Consider the following 22,718-nt stretch of genomic DNA (forward strand, 5'->3'; position numbering starts at 1 on the left):
CTCTAAAGAAACGGGCACAAAAAGACATCTTTGACTATCATCCTATGTCAATGCAAGATACAACTATGCAATAAAGCAATATTGTCAAATTTTTGATTTTTTTCTCAAAATCTGAAGGTTAACCCCTACGAAATTGAGTTTTTCGGTAAATGCTCTATATATTGAAGTTTATATCCTTTAGTGTTGTTTAAAATTTTCTAACCACATTCTAAATTTGTACTAATGTATTCTACAATCTCTTTCATGGTATGTAGACATAACTAATTTAGTAAAAGTTTATATATTATTTAAATCAGTAGACTAACCACTATAAAATATATATTCTTTTGAGAAATGAACACAACAAAGATTTCAAAACTCTTTAACCATCATAATATTTCAGTTCAGGATGCACTTTTATGTAATAAAACAGGACTAACATACTTTTTTATTTTTTTCTCAAAATCTGAAGGTTAACAACCCCTACGAAATTGAGTTTTCGATAAATGATTTATATAATGAAGTTTACACTCTTTAGTGTTGTTTGAAAAATTCTAACTACATTATACATTTGTCTTAATGTATTATAAACTCTCTTTCATGGTACATGAGTATAGTATATAACTTTTAACAATTAATTTCATAAAACTTCATATATTGCCTAAATTAGTGGACTAACCATTATGAAATTTCTACTCTCTAGAGAACTGGACACAAAAAAGATTTCAAACCTCTTTGACCATCATTCTATATCATTGCAGGATGAAACTATTCAATAAAACATGCAACGAAATTGAGTTTTTCGGTAAATACTCCATATAATGTAATTTACACTCTTTAGTGGTGTTTAAAAATTTATAACCACATTATACATTTTTATTAATGTATTCTTAACCCTCTTTCATGGTATATTAGTACTGTCTCTAATTTTTAACTATTAATTTAATAAAACTTCATATATTGCCTAAATCAGTGGACTAACCACTATGAAATCTCTATTCTCTAGAGAAACAGACACACAAATTCCAAACCTCTTTGAAAATCATCCTATGCCAGTGCAAGATGCAACTATGCAATAAAACAATATTTTTCTATTTTTGATTTTTTCTCAAAATCTGAAAGTTAACCCCTACGAAATTAAGTTTTTCAGTAATTAAGTGTGCTTTATATTGATGTTTACACTCATTAGTGTTGCTTAAAATTTTCTAGACACATTCTACATTTATAAAAATGTATGATAAATCTCTTTCATGGTACATAGACATCGCTCTAACTTTTTTAATAATTAATTTAATCAAAATCTATATACTGCTTAAATCATTGGACAAACCGCTATAAATATTTTCTAGAGAAACGGACACAAAAAAATATTTCAAACCTTTTTGACCATCATGCTATATCAGTGCAGGATGCAATTATACAATAAAACAAGATTGTCATAATTTTTGAACATTTCTCAAAATCTGATGGTTAACACCCATACGAAATTTGATTTTCGGTAAATGTTCTATATAATGAAGTTTTATCTGTTTAGTGGTGTTTAAAAATTTCTAACCACATTATAAATTTGTATTAATGTATTATAAACTCTCTTTAATGGTAAATGAGTATTGTCTTTAATTTTTTATCTTTTAATTTAATAAAACTTCATATATTGTCTAAATTAGTGGATTAACATGAAATCTCTATTCTCTAGGGAAAACTGACACAATAAAGATTCCAAGTTTCTTTGACCATAATCCTAAGTCACTTTAGGATGCACCTATTCCATAAAGCAAAATTTTCATATTTTTATCAAATTCTGAAGGTTAACCCTTACGAAATTTAGTTTTGCGGTAAATGCTATATATATTGAAGTTTACACTCTTTAGTGTTGTTTAAAAATTTATAACCACATTGTACATTAATGTATGCTAAACTATCTTTCATGGTATATAGACATCGCTCGAATATTTTAACAATTAATTTAATAAAACTTTTTATACAGCTTAAATCAGTGGACTAGCCGTTATAAAATATATATTCTCTGGAAAAACGGATACATAAAATATTTCCAATCTTTTTGACCATCGTCATTTGTAAGTGCATGATGAAAATATGCAATAAAACGAGTTTGTCATATTTTTATTTTTTCTCAAAATCTAAAGGTTAACACCCCTACGAAATTGGGTTGTCGGTAAATGCTCTATAAAATGAAGTTTACACTCTTTATTGTTGTTTACAATTTTCTAACCATATTCGTACATTTGTCTTAATATATTCTAAATATGTTTTCATGGTACATGAATATCCTCTCTAATTTTTAAACAAATAATTTAATAAAACTTCGTATATTGTCTAAATTAGTGGACTAACCACAATGAAATGTCTATTCTCTAAAGAAACGGGCACAAAAAGATTACAAACATCTTTGACTATCATTCTATGTTGATGCAAGATACAAATATGCAATAAAGTAATACTATCATATTTTTGATTTTTTCTCAAATCTGAAGGTTAACCCCTATGAAATTGAGTTTTTTCGGTAAATGCTCTATATATTGAAGTTTACACTATTTAGTGTTGCTTAAAATTTTCTAACCACATTCTAAATTTGTACTAATGTATTCTAAACTCTCTTTCATGGTATGTAGACATCTCTCTATTTTTAAAAAAATTGATTTAGTAAAATTTTATATAATGCCTAAATCAGTGGACTAACTACTATAAAATATTCTTTAGAGAAATGGACACAATAAAGATTTCAAAACTCTTTAACCATCATCCTATTTCAGTGCAGGATGCACTTATGCAATAAAAAAAGACTGACATACTTTTTGATTTTTTTCTCAAAATCTGAAGGTTAACTTCTACGAAATTGAGTTTACGGTAAATGCACTATATAATGAAGTTTACACTCTTTAGTGTTGTTTGAAAAGTTGTAACCACATTGTAAATTTGTCTTAATGTATTCTAAACTATCTTTCATGGTACATGAGTATAATATCTAACTTTTAACAATTAAATTAATAAAACTTCATATATTGCCTAAATTAGTGGACTAGCATAATGAAATTTCTACTCTCTAGAGAACTGGACATAAAAAAGATTTCAAACCTCTTTGACCAGCATCCTATATCAGTGCAGGATGAAACTATTCAATAAAGCAATATTGTCAATTTTGATATTTTCCCAAAATCTGAAGGTTACCCCTACGAAATTGAGTTTTTCGGTAAATACTCTATATAATGCAATTTACACTCTTTAGTGGCGTTTACAAAATTATAACCACATTATACATTTGTATTAATGTATTCTTAACTCTCTTTCATGGTACATTAGTATTGTCTCTAATTTTTAACTATTAATTTAATAAAACTTCACATATTGCCTAAATCAGTGGACTAACCACTATGAAAACTCTATTCTCTAGAGAAACAGACACAAAATTCCAAAACTCTTTGAAAATTATCATATGCCAGTGCATGATGCAACTATGCAATAAAGAAATATTTTCATTTTTTTGAATTTTTCTCAAAATCTAAAGGTTAACCCTACGAAATTAAGTTTTTCGGTAATTAAGTGCTCTTTATATTGATGTTTACACTCTTTAGTGTTGATTAAAATTTTCTAGACACATTCTACATTTGTAATAATGTATGCTAAATCTCTTTCATGGTACATAGACATCGCTCTATATACTGCTTAAATCATTGGATTAACCACTATAAATATCTATTCTCTAGAGAAACAGACAAAAAAAAATATTTAAAATTTTTTTAACCATCATGCTATGTCAGTGCAGTATGCAATTATGCAATAAAACAAGATTGACATAATTTTTGAACATTTCTCAAAATCTGAAGGTTAACACCTATACGAAATTTGATTTTCGGTAAATGTTTTATATAATGCAGTTTTCTCTGTTTAGTGGTGTTTAAAAATTTATAACCACATTATAAATTTGTATTAATGTATTATAAACTCTCTTTCATGGTATATGAGTATTGTCTTTAATTTTTTAACTTTTAATTTAATAAAACTTCATATATTGTCTAAATCAGTGGACTAACATGAAATCTCTATTCTCTAGGGAAAACTGACACAATAAAGATTCCAAACCTTTTTGACCATCATCCTAAGTCACTTTAGGATGTAACTATTCCACAAAGCAAGATTTTTATATTTTGGATTTTTTTATCAAAATCTAAAGGTTAACCCCTACGAAATTTAGTTTTTCGGTTCTCTATATATTGAAGTTTACTCTTTAGTGTTGTTTAAAATATTTTTAACCACATTATACATTAATGTATGCTAAATTATCTTTCATGGTACATAGACATCGCTCGAATATTTTAACAACTAATTTAATAAAACTTTTTATACTGCTTAAATCAGTGGACTAACCGTTATAAAATATCTATTCTCTACAGAAACGGATAAAAAAATATTTCAAACCTTTTTGACCATCGTCATTTGTCAGTGAAAGATGCAAATATGCAATAAAACGATTTTGTCATATTTTTTGTTTTTTCTCAAAATCTAAAGGTTAACACCCCTACGAAATTGGGTTGTCGGTAAATGCTCTATAAAATGAAGTTTACACTCTTTATTATTGTTTACAATTTTCTAACCACTTTCTTACATTTGTCTTAATATATTCTAAACACGTTTTCATGGTACATGGATATCCTCTCTAATTTGTAGACATATAATTTAATAAAACTTCGTATATTGCCTAAATTAATGGACTAACCACAATGAAATGTCTATTCTCTAAAGAAATGGGCACAAAAAGATTCCAAACATCTTTAACTATCATCCTATGTCGATGCAAGATACAACATGCAATAAAGCAATATTGTCATATTTTTTATTTGTTCTCAAAATTTGAAGGTTAACCCCTATGAAATTGAGTTTTTTCGGTAAATGCTCTATATATTGAAGTTTACACCCTTTAGTGTTGCTTAAAATTTTCTAACCACATTCTAAATTTGTACTAATGTATTCTAAACTCTCTTTCATGGTATGTAGACAACTCTCTATTTTTTTAACAATTAATTAAATAAAAATTTATATATTGTTTAAATTAGTGGACTGGACTAACCACTATAAAATATATATTCTTTAGAGAAATGGACACAACAAAGATTTCAAAACTCTTTAACCATCATAATATTTTAGTTCAGGATGCACTTATGCAATAAAACAAGATTGACATACTTTTTGATTTTTTCTCAAAATTTGAAGGTTAACAACCCTTACGAAATTGAGTTTTTGGTAAATGCTCTATATAATGAATTTTACACTCTTTAGTGTTGTTTGAAAAGTTCTAACCATATTCTACATTTGTCTTAATGTATTATAAACTCTCTTTCATGGTACATGAATATAGTATCTAACTTTTAACAATTAATTTAATAAAACTTCATATATTGCCTTAATTAGCAGACTAACCATTACGAAATTTCTACTCTCTAGAGAACTGGACACAAAAAAGATTTCAAACCTCTTTGACCATCATCTTATATCAGTGCATGATGCAATCATTCAATAAAGCAAGACTGTCATATTTTGATTTTTTTCCCCAAAATCTGAAGGTAAATACTCTATATAATGCAATTTACACTCTTTAGTGGTCTTAAAAAATTTATAACCACATTATACATTTGTATTAATGTATTCTTAACTTTCTTTCATGGTACATTAGTATTGTCTCTAATTTTTAACTATTAATTTAATAAAGCTTCATTTATTGCCTAAATTAGTGGACTAACCACTATGAAATTTCTATTCTCTAGAAAAACAGAAACAAAAAATTCCAAACCTCTTTGAAAATCATCCTATGCCAATGCAGGATGCAACTATGCAATAAAGAAAGATTTTTCATATTTTTTTAATTTTTCTCAAAATCTGAATGTTAACCCCTATGAAATTAAGGTTTTCAGTAATTAAGTGCTCTTTATAATGTTGTTTACACTCTTTAGTGTTGCTTAAAATTTTTTAGGCACATTATACATTTGTAACAATGTATGCTAAATCTCTTTCAAGGTACATAGACATCACTCTAATTTTATTAATAATTAATTTAATAAAAATCTATATATTGCTTAAATCAATGGACTAACCACAATAAATATCTATTCTCTAGAGAAACAAACACAAAAAAAAATTCAAAATTTTTTTACAATCATCCTATGTCAGTGCATGATGCAATTGTGCAATAAAACAAGATTGTCATAATTTTGGAATATTTCTCAAAATCTGAAGGTTAACAGCCATACGAAATTTGATTTTTGGTAAATGATTTATATAATGAAGTTGTCTATGTTTAGTGGTGTTTAATAATTTCTAACCACATTATTAATTTGTATTAATGTATTATAAACTCTCTTTCATGTTATATGACTATTGTCTTTAATTTTTTAACTTTTAATTTAATAAAACTTCATATATTGTCTAAATTAGTGGACTAACATGAAATCTCTATTCTCTAGAAAAACGGACACAATAAAGATTTCAAACCTCTTTAACCATCATCCTAAGTCACTTTAGGATGCAACTATTCCATAAAGCAAGATTTTCATATTTTTGATTTTTATATCAAAATCTGAAGGTTAACCCCTACGAAATTTAGTTTTTCGGTAAGTGCTCTATATATTGAAGTTTACACTCTTTATTGTTGTTTAAAAATTTCTAACCACATTATAAATTAATGTATGCTAAACTCTTTTTCATGGTACATAGACATCGCTCGAATATTTTAACAATTAATTTAATAAAACTTTTTATGCTGCTCAAATCAGTGGACTAACCGTTATAAAATATCTATTCCCTAGGGAAACAGACACAAAAGATATTTCAATCATTTTTGACCATCGTCATTTGTCAGTGCAGAATGAAAATATGCAATAAAACAAGTTCGTCATATTTTTTATTTTTTTCTCAAAATCTAAAGGTTAACACGCTACGAAATTGGGTTGTCGGTAAATGCTCTATAAAATGAAGTTTACACACTTTATTGTTGTTTACAATTTTCTAACCACATTCTACATTTTTCTTAATAAATTCTAAACATTTTTTCATGGTACATGAGTATCCTCTCTAATTTTTAGACAATTAATTTAATAAAACTTCATATATTGCCTAAATTAGTGGACTAACCACTATGAAATGTCTATTCTCTAAAGAAAGGGGCACAAAAAGATTCCAAACATCTTTGACTATCATCCTATGTCGATGCAAGATACAACTATGCAATAAAGAAATATTGTTATATTTTTTATTTTTTTCTCAAAATCTGAAGGTTTTCGGTAAATGCTCTATATATTGAAGTTTACACCCTTTAGTGTTGCTTAAAATTTTCTAACCACATTCTAAATTTGTACTAATGTATTCTAAAATCTCTTTCAAGGTACGTAGACATCTCTCTATTTTTTTAAGAATTAAATTAATAAAATTTTATATACTGCTTAAATCAGTGGACTAGCCAATATAAAATATAGATTCTCAAGAGAAATGGACGAAACAAAGATTTCAAAACTCTTTAATCATCATCCTATTTCAGTTCAGGATGCACTTATGCAATAAAACAAGACTGTCATGTTTTTTTATTTTTTTCTCAAAATCTAAAGGTTAACCCCTACTAAATGCTTTATATAATGAAGTTTACACTATTTACTGTTGTTTTAAAAGTTCTAACCACATTATACATTTGTCTTAATGTATTATAAACTCCCTTTCATGGTACATGGTACATGAGTATAGTATCTAACTTTTTAACAATTAATTTAATAAAACTTCATATATTCCCTAAATTAACTAACCATTATAAAATTTCTACTCTCTAGAGAACTGGAAACAAAAAAAGATTTCAAACCTCTTTGACCATCATAATATATCAGTGCAGGATGCAACTATTCAATAAAGCAAGATTTTCATATTTTGATTTTTTTCCCAAAATCTGAAGGTTACCCCCTACGTAATTGAGTTTTTAGGTAAATACTCTATATAATGAAATTTACACTCTTTAGTGGTGTTTAAAAATTTATAACCACATTATACATTTGTATTAATGTATTTTTAACTCTCTTTCATGGTATATTAGTATTGTCGCTAATTTTTAACTTTTTTTTTGTCAGCAACATAAACAGACTCATATAGATTCTGCAAACCACACTGGTAGCTTTGCATCCATATGAACGACAGACAACGGTTGTTTCCTTGCACTGCGTGCAAGACTGTCCGCCCTTGAGTTATGTGTTCGTGGTATATGAATGATCTCTGAGCTGTTGAAACTTGTCTTCAAAAATGTTATGTCTTCCAAATAGCTTGCAAAGGCTGGCCACTCCTCTGGTTCCGAAACCATCTTCATCAATTGAGCGCAATCCGTTGCAAAAGTAACCCGGAACTGTCTAAGGTTCCTCATGCATTCCATTGCCCATATGAGAGCCTCTATCTCCGAGTGTAGTGGCGACTGACTCGCTCTTGTATTCCTTGCTCCTATTAGTCCATCAAAACCTTCCAGAGTACTATACCATCCTTGTCCTGAATATATATCCTGATTTTTCCAGGATCCGTCCGTAAAACACCATCTACCTGGTATAGTCGGGATTGCCACTGGTACAGGTAACCGAGTGTGGTCCATTCCCTGATTCTGGGAATTTTGCGCTTCCGCCCAAAGTAACGATTCCGTTTCTGCCAATTTGAGAGTATCTCTCGGGTCCATATCCAAATTGCTAAAAACTTTGTTGTTTCTACCCTTCCATATATACCAGAGAATCCATGCAAAATGATGATCCTCCATTTCGGGGGAGACTCTCCAAAATAGATGATCCATATTGGTAAATAATGAATGAGTAGGAAATATTTCTGGATTCGTTGGGATCCGTGAAAGTGCCCAGACTTGGATTGCCGGTGGACATTCAAAAAATACATGATTAATTGACTCCTCGGGAGCTCCGCATCGGTCACAAATTGTATCTCCTTGCATTCCTCTTGACCTCAAATTCTTCTTAACTGCTATACATCATGTCAATAGTTGCCACAAAAAATGTTTCATCTTAGGTGGGCAGCGTACTTTCCAACAAAACGTCTTCAGCGGGGTTACCGAAGGACCATACATGGGTGGCGTACCTTCTTTGTCCGGATACACTTGCTCCACTTCATATCCAGATTTAACCGTGTATTTCCCATTGTTTTTGAAATGCCAACCATTCTGATCTTCTGTATGAAATCTACTTAAAGGAATACTTTCAATAATTTTCACATCTTGTGGATCCACCAGCGTCCTAATAACCTGTAAATTCCATGATCGCGATGTTCCATCAATAAGAGCATCCACTGTCAGTTCCGGGTAAAGATTGTGTTGATTTTTATTTGCTGGTCTCGGGCAAGTGGATGGAAGCCAAGGGTCATTCCATACTGAGATGGATGATCCTGTTCCCACCCTTTTGATTAGTCATTTGCTAACCAGAGATCTAGCAGAGACAATACTGCACCAGCCATAAGATGACGAGTACGATCTAATGGGTTCCAGGGGTGATGTATTCCTGAAATACCTCCCTTTAAAAACCCGAGAAAATAATGTATTCGGTTTATCCATTAATCTCCAAAATTGTTTCCCAAGCATAGCTGTTTTAAAATCTGTAAGATCCTTGAATCCCAACCCTCCATCATCTTTAGGACTACATATTTTATCCCACGATTTCCAATGCATACCTCTCGTATTATCCCCTGGACTCCACCAGAATTGTGCCACAGCGCTAGTAAATTTCTTCATTACCGTTTTCGGGATTCAAAAACATGACATCACATGATTTGGCAAAGCTGTAACTACAGACTTTATAATCACTTCCTTACCCCCTTTGGTGAAAAACTTAAAAGTCCAACCATTTACTCTGCTATTTAGACGATCCTGGACGAATCCAAACACTTGTACCTTTGATCCCCCCATTCCTCCTAGGTTTTGTATGCCTAACGTATCTCGTAGTTCTTGTCTTGTGGCTTCTTCAATCTTGTGTCCAAATTGAACCGATGATTTTTCGAAATTTATTTGTTGTCCCGAAACCCCTTCATATTCCTTGAGAATCCTAATGATTGTCTGGCACTATGAAATCTGTGGAGTAGCCACTATGAAATCTCTATTCTCTAGAGAAACAGATACAAAAAAATTCTAAACCTCTTTGAAAATCATCATATACCAGTGCAGGATACAACTATGCAATAAAGCAAGATTTTCATATTTTTGATTTTTTCTCAAAATCTGAAGGTTAACCCCTACGAAATTAAGTTTTTCGGTAATTAAGTGCTCTTTATATTGATGTTTACACTCTTTAGTGTTGCTTAAAGTTTTCTATACACATTTTAGATTTGTAATAATGTATGCTAAATCGCTCTAATTTTTTTAATAATTAATTTAATAAAAATCTATGTAGTGATTAAATCATTGGATTAACCACTATTAATATATATTCTCTTGAGAAACGGACACAAAAAAACATTTAAAACTTTTTTGACCATCATCCTATGTCAGTGCAGGATGCAATTATACAATAAAAAAAGATTGTCATAATTTTGAATATTTTTCAAAATCTGAAGGTTAACACCCATACGAAATTTGATTTTCGGTAAGTGCTCTATATAATGAAGTTTTCTCTGTTTAGTGTTGTTTAAAAATTTCTAACCACATTATAAATTTGTATTAATGTATTATAAACTCTTTTTCATGGTACATGAGTATTGTCTTTAATTTTTTAACTTTTAATTTAATAAAACTTCTTATATTGTCTAAATCAGTGGATTAACATGAAACCTCTATTCTCTAGAGAAACATACACAATAAAGATTCCAAACCTCTCATCCTAAGTCACTTTAGGATGCACCTATTTCATAAAGCAAAATTTTCATATTTTTGATTTTTTTATCAAAATCTGAAGATTAACCCTTACGAAATTTAGTTTTCGGTAAGTGCTCTATATATTGAAGTTTACACTCTTTAGTGTTGTTTAAAAATTTCTAACCAGATTATACATTAATGTATGCTAAACTTTGTTTCATGGTACATAGACATCGCCTCGAATATTTTATCAATTAATTTAATAAAACTTTTTATACTGCTTAAATTAGTGAAATAGCCGTTATAAAATATCTATTCTCTAGAGAAATGAACACAAAAAATGTTTCAAACCTTTTTGACTATCGTCATTTGTCAGTGCAGAATGCAAATATGTAATAAAACAAGTTTGTCATATTTTTGATTTTCTCTCAAATCTAAAGGTTAACGCCCCTACGAAATTGGGTTGTCGGTAAATGCTCTATAAAATAAAGTTTACACTCTTTATTGTTGTTTACAATTTTCTAACCACATTCTTACATTTGTCTTAATATATTCTAAACACTTTTTCATCGTACCTGAGTATCCTCTCTAGTTTCTAAACAAATAGTTTAATAAAACTTCATATATTGCCTAAATTAGTGGACTAACCACAATGAAATGTCTATTCTCTAAAGAAACGGGCACAAAAAGATTCCAAACATCTTTGACTATCATCTTATGTCAGTGCAAGATAAAACTATGCAATAAAGTAATATCGTCATATTTTTGATTTTTTCTCAAAATCTGAAGGCAGACTAATCTTTATCTCTATTATCAAGAACTGTAATCTTTCATGAGCAACATTTAGCTGTGAACTCAAAAGTATGACCTGCAGTGAATAAAAGTGAAATAATATCAAGAATGTCTTGACTGGGTTAGGAACTAATTCACTTTATAATCTTTTACAAAAAGCACTGTAATTTAAATGAAATTTTGGTAAAAAGAAAAAGAAACCATAATATGAGAGGAGTGAGTTTGATGAGATTCATTCAAGTAAGACTTTTAGAGACTTGCAACTCACAACATGAAAAGCATATTCTCACCCACATGGGGATCAACTATTTTGGTAATATGCTCAAATGCTTTTAACTGAAGGTTATGATAGGTTCTTCCTTCCCCAAACACCGAATAAAGTGTATTGAAAAATCACAACCATGAGATATCGCCTATAAAGTTTGGTTCGATATAAAATAAATGCAAAGATATAATTCCAAGGAACATAATATTTTTTTTTCGACCTTTTCCCTTGTGAATAATATAGACCATATCCTAGCACTCATTTAGCTAATGTGGGACTCAAAACTGGATATATTCTCATTTGCAGATAGAGTAGTAGTAGCCTACACAACTTTAACATTTGGCAATCACAATCTCTGTATATCTTTTTCTATGGCCTTATTCTGTTGAAGATGCAAAGTCTTGATGGTAATATATATGCACGCATAAACTTTTTGAAAACTCAAGAAAACTAAAAATTATTGAAATAGTTGGAGGAAAGTATAGAGCGAAAAAAAAGCCAAGCAATAGATGTAGAGATGTTTCACTTCTAAATATGCAGAGACATATAAATACAAACACACACACATGCACCCGAGAGATTGTTGTAGTTATTAGATCAGACTAGACAGGAAAAATATACAAACATAATAAATACACAGGCATGGAGGGGCCAAATGGTTTGTGCTAATCAAAGAATGTTAAGAAAATGGGACCCTCCAGTAATTTTATACTGTGTAGAGAGAATATGTACTAAACTTGTTGAAGGAGACAATATGAAAATATTCCTTATCATCTTTTAAAGCAAAACAAATTTTCCAACTAATTTTCATTTGTTTGCTATCTTAAACTAAAGGCTTATTTACTCGACTGAGTAAAAAAAGTATTTGTAAACAAATAACATTCTTCCAACATAGCTAGATAAGCCCTTTTAACATCAGTAACATGTGACTAAAAGTCTTACCAAAATCATTAGACTCATCATAATGTACCTAGAGAAAGAAAATGACTCTATGAACAAGGAACAAAAACAATCCAGACGAATGAAAAGCATTAAGAATATTCTGAGAGAGAAAGGTTAAGAGCTGTGACTATGAAAATATCAAGGAATAAGAAAAGAGTTGATTCCACAGCGCCAAGTAAAAAAAATAAAAGTAAGGAAGAAAAAATCAGGGAATAAGATACTTCCCTCTGCCAGAATGGCTAGAGAATGCGCATATGATGCATTAATTGTGGATCAATTCTGGTATCTAATTGGGGTTGAAAAGTTGTAGTCCATAGGAATCAATCAATACATGAAAGAAAGAAAAAAATCATCTAGAAACAAAAGCATATATAACACTTGAAACGATAAGGACACAACTAACAAAGCATCGATTGGACCAGTTATTCATATTCCATACCTTAATCATCGTTTCTCTAATTTGCCCTCCTTTTTCTCCATTCAACTTCCTATATAAAGCAAAGTTGCACCAAAACAACCTGATAAAATATAAAGAACAAGTAAGACTTAGCAACAAAAACATCTTCCTTAGTTGTTGGAGTTTACACCCTTTGGAAATTCCGAGAAAAGAGTTAAGATCGTGTCAGGTAAAAGAAAACATAGATCATGACAAAATCATTATTTAATGCAATCTCCAGGTGGTGATAACTAAACTTGCATTTGACCTTTTTGTGTACAGACTTTATGTATTACCAAAACCAGCACCAAGGAAAGAGTATCCTCTCTTCTTCAAGAATGCACTTACCTTCTGAGAGACATCCATTCCTTAGAGGAGGGAATAATAGTCCAGGAGATTCTGGTCTCATCCTTTCAACCGATGCAAAGCCACGCTTAAAATGGACTCCTGATCTTCATGAGAGATTCATTGAAGCAGTTAATCAACTCGGTGGAGCTGACAGTGAGTTAGCAAGAGAATTATTCATCTTTGGCTTGCTAGCACATAGGGTTTTAGATATAATATTGTTTGGTTAACTTGTTGCAGAAGCTACTCCTAAAACAATCATGAAAGTCATGGGTATTCCAGGGCTTACCTTATACCATCTCAAAAGTCATCTTCAGGTAAGCTATCAACACTTGATACATATATATATGCTTGGTTCATCTTTTTGGATTCACAAGAGTTGTTAACTCTATGAAATTGACTACCAGAAATACAGGCTGAGCAAGAATCTCAACGGACAAGCTAACAGCGGCTTAAACAAAATAGGTAAAAATCTATTTTTATTAATGATATGAACAGATAGAAGAACATATAAAAACTTACATCCTCAACTAAAGATCTAAACATAACATGACCCTTATAGGTATGATGACCATGATAGAAGAAAAGAGCCCTGATGCAGATGAAATTCAAAGCGAGAGTTTAAGCATTGGACCACAGCCAAACAAGTATGCAATAAAAAAATGTCTAAATGGCTTTCTACATTAATATATAGTTTGGTCACCAAATAACCTAATCTATGTACAACCAGGAACTCACCTATAAGCGAAGCACTCCAAATGCAAATAGAGGTCCAAAGAAGGCTTCATGAGCAACTAGAGGTACATATTAATACAACACTTTTTATAACTCCCATCCAAAACATTAAAGATTCCTTGCAACTCACGTAACACTTAGAAATAGCTTTTAGTGTTTGTTAGAGTTGCTTTTCTCAGATTCATACCAAGTGAACATCATAGAGTGTATAGGATAAGTTCCTAGTGTCTAGAAAGATAAAAGCATTTCAGTTTTTAAATATCGTATTTAAAACTGAGTCAGGTACAGCGACATTTGCAGCTCAGGATAGAGGCTCAAGGGAAGTACTTGCAATCAGTTTTGGAGAAGGCACAAGAGACTCTTGGAAGACAGAACCTGAGTCCAGCTGGGATCGAAGCTGCCAAAGTTCAGCTCTCCGAGTTAGTATCCAAAGTATCAGCAGAGTACCCAAACACTAGCTTCCTGGACCCAAAAGAGTTTCAAAACCTATGCCCACAACAGATGCAAACAGCTTATCCACAGGATAGTTGCTTGACCTCGAGCGAGGGAGCTCAGAAAAACCCTAAAATGCTAGGGCTAAGAACATATCTTGGTGATTCAACATCCGAGCAGAAAGAGGTTATTGAAGAGCCATTGTTCCAAAGAATGGAGCTCACGTGGACTGAAGGTTTAAGAGGGAATCCATATCTTTCAACAATGGTTAGTGACGCTGAACAAAGAATCTCATTGGGAGTAGGAATGCACGGACACAGAGGTCATCAACAAGGCAACAATGCGTATAATAAAGAAGAAAGATTCAATGACAAGAGTGAGGATCATAAGCTTGAGACACAAAGCACAAAGACAGAGCTAGATCTTAACACACATGTTGAAAACTATTGTACAACGCGTCCGAAACAGTTCGACTTGAATGGTTTTAGCTGGAACTGAAAAGGATTTAACCAAAGGGTTAAAGATACATCTTGAATCAAGATTCTTGAGGATAATGTACCACACAATTCATTGTTATTAGCTCATATATACAGAGAAATTTGCTACCTTAATAAGACATTCAAGAATCATAAACTCTATCTTCATGAATACGATCGAACCGGATTTAGATTGGTAAAGCGTCACAAGATCGAAACTAAACCGTATCAAACCGATGTAAACTTTAATAATATTGCCAGTTAACTAAAAAAGTAACCCGGTTCGGCTCGTCATTCTAAATAAAATAACTGAAATTACAAACCGGTATGGTCAGTGAACTTGTTGACAACCTCTTGTTCCATTTCCACAAGCTGTTGGCAGAAAGCTTCAACGTCTTTCACCTCTTCTTCAAACTCAAACCTAAACTCTCTCCACTGATACTCATCTCCACCTTCTTCCTCACTCGGTACCTTCCCCAGCAATTCAAATCCTTTCGTATCCAGAGATACCATGTAAGCATCCTAATCGCCAAGAGAAAGAGACAGTAAACAAACCAAATGAACATTATACCATTATAGAGAGATCCAAGAACATCCAACTATAAACTTTTTTTACCCTTGCGTTGATGTCAAGATAGTATAAGCAGAAAAGAATCAAAGCACGTCTTCTGGATTCGTTCTTGTTGATTCCATCCACAAGATTTGTAGACCAGGCCCCTGTGGATTAAATGAAAACCAACGTAAGCAGCATAAAACAGAACTTGATCCATATTTTGAAATCAGTAGTCTTTTTAGTTCATTACCTAATGGATCTGCTTTTGAGAGCTCCAAGACCTTCAAGTCTATTTCTTTATTAGCACCATTTGCATCGATAAACATACATGAGCTGACAATACAACCAAAAAAATCAAAACTGATATAAATAAATTCATCATCTTCTGCAATCACAAGACATCTTAGAGACAATTACATGAAGCAAGATTCAATAAACAGAGAGACTATCTTTCATTAATACCTACTACTCTCTCAACACCGATAGAATAGTTTAGTTAAGCTTGTGTACCTGGGAACAAACTTGTAGATAACGTATTTCTCATTGCCACCATCGACAAGGGCTTTAAGACTCTCGCACCGGGAGGCATACATCTGGTCGGAAGAACTCAAGATACTGCGGACCGAGTATGGGGAGTCACTAATCGCTCTCATCTCTGATTGTATAGCTTCCTCCACATATTTATTCACCGCCTCAATCTTATATTAAGAAGACACAAGCATGATGAGGAAGATAATAAAGAATGGTCATGAACTTGATTCAAAATTTAGAAGTTCCATAGATATAGTCTTACCCTTTTCTCTTTGACAGGGATGATTTCTCCAGTAAGAGCAACCCGGTTTGGAACCTGCAGAGATAAAGATTCAAAGAAGCTGTAATGCAAAGAAGACAGTGAATGGTGAGAATATAAGCACACAAACCTTTCCTATTGACTTCAACAAAGCTGCAAGGGGACCAGGATAGGGATGAGAAACGGAGAAGGATCCACGTTCATCAAACATTATGTTCTGTCCAAAAAGAAGTAGAATTGTGAATTTGAAACACATGTTAAACCCTCAGAAAACAAAGCCCACTTATTAACCAAAACAGTGAGCGTATGAGCTTAATGTAACAGTTAAAAGAAGGACAGCTTACGACATTGTGGGGTTCAGATTCAGGTACCCAGAGATAAGGCTTTCCTCGTCTCATCACGTACTTAACCTTTGAAGTATGTATTATACTGATCACCAAAAATACTCAACTTTAAACATACAATTTTGCATAATCCCATGATCCAAAAAAAAAATACTGACTTCGAAAATACAATTTAGCAGAAACCCATGATGGATATTGATAAAAAGATGCTGGAACTAAGATTAATACTGAGAAGTAGTAGTAAAGGACCTAGCTTTATCTTCAGGTTTGATGGTGTTTAGATACCCTTTCCAGTTCGAGACGATTATAGTCTGCACAGAGAGAAAGAGAAGAAATCAGATGGATACTTCAAAATCGATTCAAAAGCAATAGAGAGAGAGGTGCGGGGAACTGACTTTGCATTTCTCCGCTAGTGTAGAGAGATTCGCCTTGCTTCCTTTCATTTCCGCTCGCCAACTGTTCGACGGGATGACTCTTTGATCGCCTTTAAAATGACTGTGTTAGCGGTTTTGGTATTCTCAATGGGCTTATATGCTTGTAAGAAACCCCATTTATGGCCCATACATTTAGGCCCAAAACTATGGAACGAGCTAATAATTATGACGCGCTGACATAGCGCGTCGAGCTTACGTTCGACCGAGGGGATATTCAGCATTCTCTTTAGTATTCGTTTGACAAAAAATAAAAAGTCAGCATCATCATAATTGTCCACTGAATGTAATCTCTCTCTCTTCCCGTATGTCAATTTTTTTTCATGTCAACTGCTTAGCTAGTGCATAGTGGTTGTTTTTATTTTGATTATAAGTTTATTTATAATCTTTAGAAATGTTCAAATATTTGTTCTATAATCTTTACCCTTACAATCGGCGTAAATATTTGGTATACAAGCAATGTAAAACATAATATCTAATACAAATTATACTTAAAAAGCATACACTAACATCTCTCATAAATTACAATAAATTTTATTCATGAAAAGATGTTTATATGGACCAACCGTAACTAGTTTATGCTTCTATTAATAGGCGTGTTTCTTCATTATTTTATAATGGGCTACCAATTTACCAAATCAAGAATCTCTATCGTCATGCTTAATATTTGGATGTTTCTGGTATTTAATTGGAGTTTTAATTTGCATACATCATCGGGATTTCTTCTCGTAAGTTCATTTTGTACGTACTCGACGACTGTGGAAAATATAATAAAACATTTTCTTAATTAAGTAAGCCAATATATACAGTATATACATCATGGTTATTATACATATCCGGTATATGAGGCTTGTATTATTATTTTTATGATAATATATTTTTGTACATTTTTATCACATAATGTTTTGGAGTTCTGTCGACTCAGCTAACCAAATTTGAGACCACTTGTCTTTTTTTCCTTATTTGTCGTAATCAAACCCCAAAAAGAAGTGAGGGCCAATGTTTCACGAACCAAATAAAAGTAAATTTGAAACCTCTTTAGCACATATGTTTGCTGCGTATAAATTTCAGTTCACATCATTCATCCTGTGTAAATGGCTTGATGCTCACTACATTTTGAAAGTAACTCTCAGCACTAAATTTTATCTTATGCAAATATTTCATTTGTCATTTGGTACCGTATATCTACATCCATTAAAAGAGACTATAGTATTTTTGTAAACTATATACTTTGTTCATGTCGATCGAATGGACCTAACTAAGAGTATTCGTTTCGTAATCATATAACCACGATAGCGATTTTAACCTGCCATTTTAATACTTCTCTAGTCCAGCGTGTGAACCTGCAAGTTACGTATTTTTGTTTTTATGTTAATATAGTTTATTATGAGTATTATTTTATGGTCGGTTGTTTGTTTCAAAGGCCGGTTTTATGTTAATAGAGTCTCTCTTACCTATTCTATTTGATTTCTTCTTCCTTCTTCCGTTCGCTCACTCAGATCTCTCTATCATCTTAAATAATATATCTTTCCTCTAATATTATTTATTCAAAGTTTCAAACCATTACAAAAGAACAGAAAGCCCACACGAAGTCTTATTTATTTCTCATAATTTTCACAATATTATCATCACACGGAAACAAATAGAAACCCAGTAGATTCTTCTTTTTTGAGAATTTTTAAAAATGTATTATCAACAGAAACAGAGTCCCATGACTAGCTCTGCCGTTTTCTTCATCATTATCTCCACCGTCTGCTTTTCCTCCGGAGGCGTCTCTGCTTTGGGAGTAAACTGGGGAACAATGTCGAGTCATCAGCTGCCACCAAAGACGGTGGTGCGTATGCTTACAGACAACAACATAAAGAAAGTTAAGCTGTTTGATGCCGACACAGACACGATGGGAGCTCTCGCCGGCTCAGGCGTCGAAGTAATGGTGGCCATCCCAAATGATCTGCTCCAAGCCATGGGAACCTATCAAAGAGCTAAAGATTGGGTCCAACGAAACGTCTCTAGGTTCAACTTCAACGACGGCGTTAAGATCAAGTAAGTTTTGTTCATTTAAAATTTTTACTATTACGTAGTTTTAAAGTTTAAAGTTTGACCAAAAAAGTAAAATGATGAAAAAGAGATGAAATGTTGACAACAATAATGGATTAGACAAACTGAGATGAGCTCCAATCCTTTACACGTTGGTTTTGAGTGGATAATCCAAAAAAAATATTATTCTCTTCTACTTATCTGTAAAATGCCATTATTGGTTGATTATTTATTAGTGAATTATTTGAAATGTTTTCTATTATATTAGTTGCTAACCTGTTATGTAGTTGGTTGAGCACTACATCATTCATTTATCTATTTATGTATTGTTTAATAGATCTATTTAAAGAACATAATACAATATGCATGCTTATGCAAGTGAATTATTTGAGTTTGGTTTATGCATACATGAACCGATCATGTGTGTATATCCCTATTTCCCCCTTTTATCCAAATATGCATGGACCGTCATGGTCTCATGTGTGTAATGTATTTATTGCACATGATCAAAACTTTTTCTGGAACTCTTTTTAATCCCTCTTTATTGCAAAAGATGCAGAAACAGGATACCATGTAAAAGATCACATGTACATTTCATCGTACCAACGTCAAAAAGGGCACATACGGCATACCATAATAATTATTTATACTTAACACAAAATATCATGAATCAATGAAATAGGACTTAAAAAGCATTGTCATGGTAATTAACAAATTAGCAACCATATTTACGTTATAAAACTATTACTTTTTCTTCAATGTATGTTTTAGTTTGTAAGCTGAGAAATACTTGATGCATAATTTTGTTTGTGTGCAAAATTACGTATACGTACGCATAGTTACATTACATGTGTGGAACGAAAAACTTTTAAAAGTTCTATAAATAATACTACTTTTTAATTTTGTATATTTTTCATTTTTTCTAAATGCAGATATGTTGCGGTAGGGAACGAGCCATTCTTGACATCATACAACGGATCATTCATAAACCTAACGTATCCAGCACTCGTCAACATCCAAACCGCTTTAAACGAAGCCGGAATCGGAGATTACATCAAAGCCACCGTTCCCTTAAACGCCGACGTTTACAACTCTCCCCCGGACAACCAAGTCCCATCCGCCGGAAGATTCCGTTCCGACATCCTCCAAGAAATGACAGACATCGTCAACTTCCTCGCACAGAACAAAGCTCCTTTCACCGTCAACATCTACCCTTTCTTGAGTCTTTACCTGAGCAGCGACTTCCCTTTCGAGTACGCCTTCTTCGACGGTCAAAACACCGTTAACGATAACGGCGTCATCTACACGAACGTCTTCGACGCTAGTTTCGACACTCTTTTAGCGTCTTTGAACGCGTTGAATCACGGCGATATGGAGGTGATCGTTGGAGAAGTTGGTTGGCCTACGGATGGAGACAAGAACGCAAACGTTGCAAACGCGGAACGGTTTTATTCCGGTTTGCTTCCCCGGTTAGCTAACAATATTGGTACTCCTATGCGTAAAGGTTATATCGAGGTTTATCTTTTCGGATTTATCGATGAAGATGCTAAGAGCGTTGCACCGGGTAACTTCGAACGTCACTGGGGGATATTCAAGTTCGATGGACAACCTAAATTCCCGGTTGATTTACAAGGACAAGGTCAGAAGAAGTTCTTGACCGGAGCTCAAAACGTTCAGTACTTGCTAAACCAGTGGTGCATGTTTAATCCCAACGGTCGTGGCAATATCAGTAAGCTTGGTGATAACATAGACTACGCGTGTTCGCTCTCGGATTGTACTGCTTTGGGTTATGGATCTTCTTGTGGTAATCTTGATGCTAATGGTAACGCTTCTTACGCGTTTAATATGTATTTCCAAGTGCAAAACCAAGAAGCTCAAGCGTGTGATTTCGAAGGGCTTGCAACGATTACTACGCAGAATATTTCTCAAGGACAATGCGTTTTTCCTATACAGATTGGAAAGCCATCGTCTGGACATTATGATTATAGCTATAGTTCCATTGTTAGGTTTGGCTTGGTGATGAGTGGCTTGATGTTTCTTCTTATGACATAATGAGATTTACATGTTTTTATTTTGTTGTATATGACTGATTCTTTGTTCGTCAATCATTTGATATTTTGTTCCATTGGATAAAATACAAAATGTGTTACAAAATAAAGGATAAAATACAAATAATACACTGTTTTTTGTTTGACTTCTGGCTAAAAAACATCCTTTGACATTCATTAGTCTTTTTTTAATCAAGGATAGAGAGTTAACCTTGCATGATTAGCTACAATAAGATCCTTTTCCATGAGTTGACCAAATAAAGTCCTCTCCATTTCATTCTGCAAGTTGCATTTTGGAAACCATTGTGTGATCTTTTGTCCACTCCTTAATGGCTTCAACCTCTCTAAATAAATACATTCTAGATAGAGTCCTCTTCACACTTTTTGGTACAATGCTATTTATGGCCTATAGTAATTTCAGGTTACGTCAATATTATTCAATAGCAGATCATTCTGCTTTCGATTTAACCACTTCATCATTCCATCTCAACTGCACGTACGATGTTTTTCCAAGCTTCCACGGTGCAGATGTTCGAAGAGGCTTCCTCAGCCATGTTTTAAAAGAGTTCAAGAGAGAAGCAATCGACACATTTGTTGATAATAACATCGAGAGAGGGAAATCAATTGGTCCTAGATTCATAAAATCTATCAGAGGATCGAAAATCGCTATTGTCCTGCTCTCGAGAAACTATGCTTCCTCGACATGGTGTCTGAACGAATTGGCGGAGATCATGAGTTGTAGGAAAGAGTTGGGTCTAATAGTGATGGTTATCTTCTATGAAGTTGATCCATCTGACGTTAAAAAGTTGACCGGACATTTTGGTAAGGTCTTTAGGAAAACTTGTGCTGGAAAAATTAAGGATGACATAGTGAGATGGAGACAAGCATTGGCTAAAGTGGCAACAATAGCTGGTTATCATTCAACAAACTGGTTAGTTATTTTTATTTATCACTTCTTTATATAATCGAATTCTTGATAATGTTGACACTTGTGGTAAGTCCAATATTTATGCCATGATTGGTTTCTCTCATGTTTTTGATGAAATGTCATATGAACTTGCAACGAGTGTAGCCATTTTATTGCTTTTTAGGGAGAATGAAGCGGCCATGATCGAACAAATAGCCAATGATATATCACATAAGCTGAATAAATTCACTGGTCCATCAAGTGAAACTCCATGAGATGAGAGATCATATGGACATTGCTGAAATAACAAGGATTCTTCCCAAATGTAGTTACAATGGCTACATTGATTTTTTTTTCTTTAATATTTATTTGTCAAGGATAATGTGATTT

General features: G+C 32.6%; 5 protein-coding genes across 7 annotated transcripts; 3 read left to right on the forward strand and 2 right to left on the reverse strand.

The window, feature by feature from the left end:
- Nucleotides 1-8,113: 8,113 nt before the first annotated feature.
- On the reverse strand, nt 8,114-8,764 carry LOC125587364. Its single transcript, XM_048757630.1, has one exon. It carries the CDS (start codon nt 8,762-8,764, stop codon nt 8,114-8,116), a length of 651 nt encoding a protein of 216 aa, XP_048613587.1.
- A 4,504-nt stretch (nt 8,765-13,268) lies between these two features.
- Nucleotides 13,269-15,375, forward strand: LOC106435334 (myb-related protein 2). 3 transcript variants are annotated; one of them, XM_013876210.3, is made up of 7 exons: nt 13,269-13,420; nt 13,513-13,731; nt 13,816-13,892; nt 13,983-14,040; nt 14,138-14,222; nt 14,306-14,375; nt 14,593-15,375. In XM_013876210.3, exons 2-7 carry the CDS (start codon nt 13,518-13,520, stop codon nt 15,238-15,240), a joined length of 1,152 nt encoding a protein of 383 aa, XP_013731664.2. In that variant the 5' UTR covers nt 13,269-13,420; nt 13,513-13,517; the 3' UTR covers nt 15,241-15,375. The 3 variants fall into 3 exon arrangements, with proteins under 3 accessions (XP_013731664.2, XP_022562377.2, XP_022562381.2); XM_022706656.2 differs by having other exon boundaries at nt 14,599-15,375; XM_022706660.2 differs by having other exon boundaries at nt 14,611-15,375.
- Nucleotides 15,367-17,426, reverse strand: LOC106435351. The gene is made up of 9 exons (XM_013876226.3): nt 17,301-17,426; nt 17,155-17,216; nt 16,906-16,990; nt 16,692-16,778; nt 16,565-16,618; nt 16,282-16,469; nt 16,022-16,104; nt 15,835-15,935; nt 15,367-15,740 (listed from the first exon to the last, which is right to left on the reverse strand). The coding sequence occupies exons 1-9, from the start codon at nt 17,346-17,348 to the stop codon at nt 15,534-15,536; spliced, it is 915 nt and encodes a 304-aa protein (XP_013731680.2). The 5' UTR covers nt 17,349-17,426; the 3' UTR covers nt 15,367-15,533.
- Nucleotides 17,427-18,782: 1,356 nt separating this feature from the next.
- On the forward strand, nt 18,783-21,481 carry LOC106435362 (glucan endo-1,3-beta-glucosidase 8). The gene is made up of 2 exons (XM_013876235.3): nt 18,783-19,379; nt 20,306-21,481. Exons 1-2 carry the CDS (start codon nt 19,021-19,023, stop codon nt 21,423-21,425), a joined length of 1,479 nt encoding a protein of 492 aa, XP_013731689.3. The 5' UTR covers nt 18,783-19,020; the 3' UTR covers nt 21,426-21,481.
- A 341-nt stretch (nt 21,482-21,822) lies between these two features.
- Nucleotides 21,823-22,603, forward strand: LOC125587365 (probable disease resistance protein RPP1). The gene is made up of 2 exons (XM_048757631.1): nt 21,823-22,352; nt 22,513-22,603. The coding sequence occupies exons 1-2, from the start codon at nt 21,823-21,825 to the stop codon at nt 22,601-22,603; spliced, it is 621 nt and encodes a 206-aa protein (XP_048613588.1).
- Nucleotides 22,604-22,718: the final 115 nt, after the last annotated feature.

The sequence above is a fragment of the Brassica napus genome, chromosome C5, assembly GCF_020379485.1.
Source record: "Brassica napus cultivar Da-Ae chromosome C5, Da-Ae, whole genome shotgun sequence".
In the NCBI taxonomy this organism is placed as follows: Eukaryota; Viridiplantae; Streptophyta; class Magnoliopsida; order Brassicales; family Brassicaceae; genus Brassica; species Brassica napus.

Coding starts and splice junctions, on each gene's coding strand:
- LOC106435351 (XM_013876226.3), bottom strand. CDS start 17,348: ATGAAAGGAAGCAAGGCGAATCTCTCTACACTAGCGGAGAAATGCAAA. Junction 16,779..16,905: donor AATCTGAACCCCACAATGTC/GTAAGCTGTCCT, acceptor CTTTTTGGACAG/AACATAATGTTTGATGAACG. Junction 16,470..16,564: donor TCCCTGTCAAAGAGAAAAGG/GTAAGACTATAT, acceptor TCTTAATATAAG/ATTGAGGCGGTGAATAAATA.
- LOC106435362 (XM_013876235.3), top strand. CDS start 19,021: ATGTATTATCAACAGAAACAGAGTCCCATGACTAGCTCTGCCGTTTTC. Junction 19,380..20,305: donor AACGACGGCGTTAAGATCAA/GTAAGTTTTGTT, acceptor TTCTAAATGCAG/ATATGTTGCGGTAGGGAACG.
- LOC125587365 (XM_048757631.1), top strand. CDS start 21,823: ATGGCCTATAGTAATTTCAGGTTACGTCAATATTATTCAATAGCAGAT. Junction 22,353..22,512: donor GGTTATCATTCAACAAACTG/GTTAGTTATTTT, acceptor ATTGCTTTTTAG/GGAGAATGAAGCGGCCATGA.
- LOC125587364 (XM_048757630.1), bottom strand. CDS start 8,764: ATGGAGGATCATCATTTTGCATGGATTCTCTGGTATATATGGAAGGGT.
- LOC106435334 (XM_013876210.3), top strand. CDS start 13,518: ATGTATTACCAAAACCAGCACCAAGGAAAGAGTATCCTCTCTTCTTCA. Junction 13,732..13,815: donor TCAACTCGGTGGAGCTGACA/GTGAGTTAGCAA, acceptor AACTTGTTGCAG/AAGCTACTCCTAAAACAATC. Junction 13,893..13,982: donor ATCTCAAAAGTCATCTTCAG/GTAAGCTATCAA, acceptor ATTGACTACCAG/AAATACAGGCTGAGCAAGAA.